The 7,291-nt window shown below is 42.2% G+C and overlaps 1 protein-coding gene across 1 annotated transcript; it reads right to left on the reverse strand.

Annotated features, from left to right (window-relative positions):
* Positions 1-1,105: 1,105 nt before the first annotated feature.
* Positions 1,106-7,053, reverse strand: si:ch73-206p6.1 (phospholipid scramblase 1). The gene is made up of 7 exons (XM_055882197.1): positions 6,944-7,053; positions 6,085-6,184; positions 5,948-5,990; positions 5,529-5,749; positions 3,628-3,789; positions 2,461-2,622; positions 1,106-1,892 (listed from the first exon to the last, which is right to left on the reverse strand). The coding sequence occupies exons 2-7, from the start codon at positions 6,151-6,153 to the stop codon at positions 1,857-1,859; spliced, it is 693 nt and encodes a 230-aa protein (XP_055738172.1). The 5' UTR covers positions 6,154-6,184; positions 6,944-7,053; the 3' UTR covers positions 1,106-1,856.
* Positions 7,054-7,291: the final 238 nt, after the last annotated feature.

Genomic DNA, 7,291 nt, shown 5'->3' on the forward strand with positions numbered 1-7,291 from the left:
TAGCGAGGCTATATACAGTAGAGAGGCTATATACAGTAGAGGCTATATACAGTAGAGGCTATATACAGTAGAGAGGCTACATACAGTAGCGAGGCTATATACAGTAGAGAGGCTATATACAGTAGCGAGGCTATATACAGTAGAGAGGCTATATACAGTAGAGAGGCTACATACAGACACCGGTTAGTCGGGCTGATTGAGGTAGTATGTACATGTAGATATGGTTAAAGCGACTATGCGTATATGATAAACAGAGAGTAGCAGCAGTGTAAAGAGGGGGTTGGGGGGGGGGACACAATGCAAATAGTCTGGGTATCCGTTTGATTACCCTTTCAGGAGTCTTATGGCTTGGGGGTAGAAGCTGTTGAGAAGCCTTTTGGTCCTAGAATTGGCGCCCTGGTACTGCTCTCCGTGCGGTAGTAGAGAAAACCGTCTATGTTCTATGAATGGGGTGGCTGGGGTCTTTGACAATATTTAGAGCCTTCCTCTGACACCGCCTGGTGTAGAGGTCCTGAATGGCAGGCAGCTTAGCCCCAGTGATGTACCGGGCCGTATGCACTACCCTCTGTAGTGCCTTGCGTCGGAGGCCGATCAGTTGCCATACCAGGCAGGGATGCAACCAGTCAGGATGCTCTCGATATTGCAGCTGTAGAACCTTTTGAGGATCTGAGGACCCATGTCAAATCTTTTTAGTTTCCTGAGGGGGAATAGGCTTTGTTGTGGCCTCTTCACGACTGTCTTGATGTGCTTCACCGTTCTAGTTTGTTGGTGATGTGGACACGTCGTTGTCGGTGATCAGGCCTACCACCGTTGTGTCGTCTGCAAACTTCATGATGGTGTTGGGAGTCGTGCCTGGCCGTGCAGTCGTGGGTGAACAGGGAGTACAGGAGGGGACTGAGCACGCACCCCTGGGGAGCTCCAGTGTTGAGGATCAGCATGCCAGATGTGTTGCTACCTACCCTCACCACCTTGAAGTATCCAGTTTTGTCCCCCCAAAATTAAATACATTTTCCTCAAAACACATTTTTACCTTTTAGTATTTACTTTACTGTACTTTACTGAGATATCACTTTTCAACAGTAAAAGTTCAGAAATCACTGGAGGATGTTTTTAATACGTTTTTAATATTTAATATGTTTTTAATACTGAATATTATGTCAAATTTCCAAATAAAATTACAATCACATGAAAACAATAAACAATATTAAGTTACATAAATACACAAATAAATAAATAAAATATCAAAAGTCTCAAAATACTACATGTCTCGAGCAAAACACAGTAACTTATTAATATACTGTTGACACAAGAACATATTAAGGTCTTCCCGATTTACCAAAAAATATAACATGTTTTTGTAGATTTCTTCTTTAAGCTACAGAGCATTTCTTCATCTCTCATTTCCTTTTCACGTTCCCTTCAGCATAGTGGTTTAGATAAAGACGGTGTTCATTTTATTTTCACTTGTGGCAAATGGGTAAAGTGGTACCACACAACCCTTTATCAGACTGAGGGTTGTGGGCAACGCAACCACAATGTACACACTGTAAAAACACACATACGAACACGCCTTTATATACAATCTCTTAATATATACAGAACAATGGACACTGACACACCTGGTTTGACTGGTTTAGCTGCAATGTGTACCAACCCCAGAAGCTAAAACTAGTGCCAGCGGCCATTACATTACATTCACCTGTAATCCCTTGGTACATCTATTTCTATGGTTCTTACTATGCCAACAAGATATGTCACACATAGTGCCATGTCTATCTGAGACCTTGTCCATGACCAGCAGAAAGTTATAGCTTCAGGAGTGCAGACTGTCTGAGATGTAGACTACTCCTCAGCTGCTAGGGTTGATTACCACTCTCAAAGAACATGAAATCCTGAAAGAAAACATGCAATCACAAACATCAACAAATAGAATTAGAATAGAATAGAGAATAGCACAGCATAGCGAACCACAGCATAGTTTAGCATAGCATAGCAAGCCACAGCATAGCTTAGCATAGCATATCTTAGCATAGCATATCAAACCACAGCATAGCTTAGCATAGCAAACCACAGCATAGCTTAGCATAGCATAGGAAACCAGAGCATAGCTTAACATACGATAGCAAATCACAACATATCTTAGCATAGCATAGCAAGCCAGAGCATTGCTTATCATCACATATGGGAAAGGGGGAAACCTAGTCAGTTGTACAATTGAATGCATTCAACTGAAATGTGTCTTCCCCATTTAACCCAAACCCTCTGAATCAGAGAGGTGCGGAGGTCTGCCTTAATCGACATTCACATCAACATAGCAAACCACAGTATGGCTTAGCATAGCATATAGCATAGCATATAGCATAGCATATAGCATAGCATATAGCATAGCATATAGCATAGCATATAGCATAGCATATAGCATAGCATATAGCATAGCATGAAGTAAAATACTAGACTTACGATGAGGAAACAAGCTCCTATCATCACAGCCTTCATCTTCACGTCAAGATCCATGGGGAACTGGATTCCAAAGTTATCAGCGTCCGTGAACGCCTCACGGAGTAGACCGGTCCACTGCTTGCTGATCTTCCCTATCTTATCCACTTCATCCATGGTCACTATCTGGAGAGGAGGCAACCGGAGGCTACAGTCACTTTACACACAGAGAGATGAAGCTGAATCACCTTTTTCCCCCCCCAAAAACTTAATTTTAATGTTTTTATTATATTTGATATGAACTTTTTTTTTCATGTTACTATTAATTTTCTATTTATTTTTTCTGTTTAATTTATTTTTTATTATATTTTTTATTTATATGTATTTTTTGTATTTTTGGGGGTATTTTTCTTAAAACTGCATTGTTGGTTAAGGGCTTGTAAGTAAGCATTTCACTGTAAGGTAACCTGTAACCTGTTGTATTTGGGATATGTGACAAGTAAAATTAGATTTGATATGATATTCTTATCTTCCGGGTGTTACTAGATTGAAAGTGATGAAATGGAGTACTTGTTAAACTTGTTTTGATTTCATTTCATCGCAACATATTTGCTTTACTAATCTGCCTGCTGTCCAATCATAATCTTTAACATAATAAAAACGTTTTTTTTTTTTGTGACATCATCTTTAGTTTCTCCTGGAATAAATTCAAACTTTGAAGAAATTTGAATGGCAATATTATGCTTTTGGCTAAACTCTTGTTCATCACGGTAAAGTTCAATGTCTTTGAGCCAAACAGCCTTCAGAGCCTAATGAACCAGCATGCAAGAATGGCAACACGGCAACAATGTCCCACAAAAACACACAATACATTGTTTGGGTAGAATGGATTCATTAACACAGAACTCTTGTTGCTTAGTAACATGTTTTACATCGTTCAGAGACGAACAGACAGGATGATGCCTCATAAGACCCACCAGGATCCCCAGAACCAGAACATTTCACCATGTCATATCCTGTTTTCATAGATTTCATCATGTTCAGTGTGTGGGGTGTGTGTGTGTGTGTGTGTGTGTGTGTGTGTGTGTGTGTGTGTGTGTGTGTGTGTGTGTGTGTGTGTGTGTGTGTGTGTGTGTGTGTGTGTGTGTGTGTGTGTGCGTGTGTGTGTTTGGACAAACATACAGTACGTACCTCAAAGTCAACGTCAGGCAAACAACTCCAGCCACAGAAGGGTCCGTGCAGCCTCAGCACAGCCTCTCTGTGTTCGTTCTCGATGATGAACTTGGGGGAGAAGGGGTGCCACTGCTGGACCACGTAGCCCACCGTGTTCCCTGGGGGGGCCTGCACCTCTAGCTGAGACAGGGGCGGTGGGGGTAATATAATAGAGAGGGGTGGTGGGGTAATATAATAGAGAGGGGTGGTGGGGTAATATAATAGAGAGGGGTGGTGGGGTATTATAATAGAGAGGGGTGGTGGGGTATTATAATAGAGAGGGGTGGTGGGGTATTATAATAGAGAGGGGTGGTGGGGTATTATAATAGAGAGGGGTGGTGGGGTAATATAATAGAGAGGGGTGGTGGGGTAATATAATAGAGAGGGGTGGTGGGGTAATATAATAGAGAGGGGTGGTGGGGGTAATATAATAGAGAGGGGTGGTGAGGTAATATAATAGAGAGGGTGGTGGGGTAATAGAATAGAGAGGGGTGGTGGGGTAATAGAATAGAGAGGGGTGGTGGGGTAATATAATAGAGAGGGGTGGTGGGGTAATATAATAGAGAGGGGTGGTGGGGTAATATAATAGAGAGGGGTGGTGGGGTAATATAATAGAGAGGGGTGGTGGGGGTAATATAATAGAGAGGGGTGGTGGGGTAATATAATAGAGAGGGGTGGTGGGGTATTATAATAGAGAGGGGTGGTGGGGTAATATAATAGAGAGGGGTGGTGGGGTATTATAATAGAGAGGGGTGGTGGGGTAATATAATAGAGAGGGGTGGTGGGGTAATATAATAGAGAGGGGTGGTGGGGTAATATAATAGAGAGGGGTGGTGGGGGTAATATAATAGAGAGGAGTGGTGAGGTAATATAATAGAGAGGGGTGGTGGGGTATTGAGATGTTGTATGAAAATTGGAGAAGGTGGGTTGGATTGAACAGTGGAGAAGGTAGGGTTGGTTTGAACAGTGGAGAAGGTGGGTTGGTTTGAACAGTGGAGAAGGTGGGTTGGTTTGAACAGTGGAGAAGGTGGGTTGGATTGAACAGTGGAGAAGGTGGGTTGGATTGAACAGTGGAGAAGGTGGGTTGGTTTGAACAGTGGAGAAGGTGGGTTGGTTTGAACAGTGGAGAAGGTGGGTTGGTTTGAACAGTGGAGAAGGTAGGGTTGGTTTGAACAGTGGAGAAGGTGGGTTGGTGTTTGAACAGTGGAGAAGGTGGGTTGGTTTGAACAGTGGAGAAGGTGGGTTGGTTTGAACAGTGGAGAAGGTGGGTTGGTTTGAACAGTGGAGAAGGTAGGGTTGGTTTGAACAGTGGAGAAGGTGGGTTGTTTTGAACAGTGGAGAAGGTGGGTTGGATTGAACAGTGGAGAAGGTGGGTTGTTTTGAACAGTGGAGAAGGTGGGTTGGATTGAACAGTGGAGAAGGTGGGTTGTTTTGAACAGTGGAGAAGGTGGGTTGGTGTTTGAACAGTGGAGAAGGTGGGTTGGATTGAACAGTGGAGAAGGTGGGTTGGTTTGAACAGTGGAAAAGGTGGGTTGGTGATTGAACAGTGGAGAAGGTGGGTTGGTTTGAACAGTGGAGAAGGTGGGTTGGTGTTTGAACAGTGGAGAAGTAAAGAGGAAGATTGTGAAGGGGGGTTAAGAAGGAAGGAAACATGCTTGAGAATTAAAGAACAATATATCTGAACAGAAACAATGAGGTATGTGTGATAAGACATGAAGCTCTATTTCCTTTAGGTGTAAAACATTTAGAACGGGGACCTGACCCGTCAATAACTAGTTATAGGGAAGAGTCTCAGAGACTGAAGTCAACTCACCTCTTGGGGACCTGACCTGTCAATAACCAGTTCTAGGGAAGAGTCTCAGAGACTAAAGTCAACTCACCTCTTGCAGACAGCAGGGGAAGAAACAGGACATGCACTTGAGAGGTCTGGTGACTGTGATGACCTCCTGTCCAAAGTTGTCAAGGACTTTTATTGTGAAGGATCGTAGCGGTCCGCAGCACTGCCTGCTAAGACAGTCATTCTCCTCCACAGCATAGAACACGTTCTGACCCATGGCATTACGCACCTCATACTTGTTGTTGCTCTCAAAGCCAGCCAGGGCTGTGGGGTTACACACACACACACACACACACACACACACACACACACACACACACACACACACACACACACACACACACACACACACACACACACACACACACACACACACGCACGCGCGTACACAAATCTCAAATCTATGAAGACCGTCATCAAAATAGTAATTCTTGTTTTTGATCAATTATTTTTTGTACATACCTTCAATAAACTCGACTTTCTGTTTGATGAGAAGCTGATCAACCTGAATCAAGGCACAACCAATATCAATATTCTATAGGACTAAAATGAAACAGAATCGCCACGACAACATCATGCAATAGGATGAGCGGACTCACCTGCGTTAGATATTCTAACCCGGGTGGGCATCCCGGCAGGCCAGGGTTGGGGATCTGGTACATGTCCATCTTAATAGAATCAGATCTAGCCGATATTCAACTATAGAAACCATGGTTACAACGTTATGAATGGAATCAAAGGCGATCTGGCGCCACCTACTGTTGATTTACAAGATCAACACAATGACATAAATAAATAAAACGTACATAAATGACTCAATTTGATATAATGTATCGTTTTATTGTAGCCTTGTGTTTTTTTTTTATAGTCATAGTCTGACTACACATGTAAATACAACCAACAGGATAATAGCCTAATCGGTGTTCTCATGGGGAATGTCAGCAGGTGTAGTCTATTGCGGACTGTACTATCATCGCAATAAACGGATATACCGTACCTATGCGTGAAAGAATAAACGGACAATTCTTCTCTGACAATAGGCAATATATATATATATATATATATATATCTTGGAAGGGAAAGGGTTTCAGCTGACAAGTCGGCAAGAAAACAAAACATGGCAACCCGTTTACTACGCCGTCGTAGTAGCCTACATTGCGATACGTCCATGCGTTAAGCTTTCAGCATCTCAAGAATGTCCCAAAGTAAGAACCAAGTCAACTGGTTCGTAGTAATCTACCTGTGTCTGTGTTCAGATTTAAACGCACTCAATGACGGATAGGTAAAACACTGTAAAATTCAAATCTGGGAGGATGCGGGTGTTTAATTTATAGAAAATAAACTATAGCCTATTAATCTATAACAATGACACGGAATGATGAATTTATCTTTTACGATCAAACCAGGATAAATAAAGCATGGTAAACTACGAATGTTGAACATACTCTGAAGACTCACCCGTATATTCTGGAAGGAAAATATAACAGTCCGCTTCACGAGCTCAGTATAAAACCTTCAATCTCATTGGACAATATAGATGTCTTTCCCACACACATCAGCCAATGGTTAACCGAGACTGTGAATACCCAGGAAGTAGTTTCTGTCACGCGTTTTAATGTAATTACAGCGCATGCTCGTCTAGCAAGAATTGTAAAGTAGGTTAAACCGCACGTCTTAACTGGTTTATTGGTTTTACCATTAATGGCCTAAAGTATTATGTGGTGTGATTTTATGAGATGCAATTTGCCAATGCATGTAGAAGCCTAATCAACAGGCAATTATTAAAATATAATAATAATAAAATAT

Source organism: Salvelinus fontinalis, chromosome 25 (genome assembly GCF_029448725.1).
Source record: "Salvelinus fontinalis isolate EN_2023a chromosome 25, ASM2944872v1, whole genome shotgun sequence".
NCBI classification, from domain to species: Eukaryota; Metazoa; Chordata; class Actinopteri; order Salmoniformes; family Salmonidae; genus Salvelinus; species Salvelinus fontinalis.

Coding starts and splice junctions, on each gene's coding strand:
- si:ch73-206p6.1 (XM_055882197.1), bottom strand. CDS start 6,153: ATGGACATGTACCAGATCCCCAACCCTGGCCTGCCGGGATGCCCACCC. Junction 5,991..6,084: donor GGTTAGAATATCTAACGCAG/GTGAGTCCGCTC, acceptor GCCTTGATTCAG/GTTGATCAGCTTCTCATCAA. Junction 3,790..5,528: donor TCCCCTGCTGTCTGCAAGAG/GTGAGTTGACTT, acceptor CCCCTGTCTCAG/CTAGAGGTGCAGGCCCCCCC.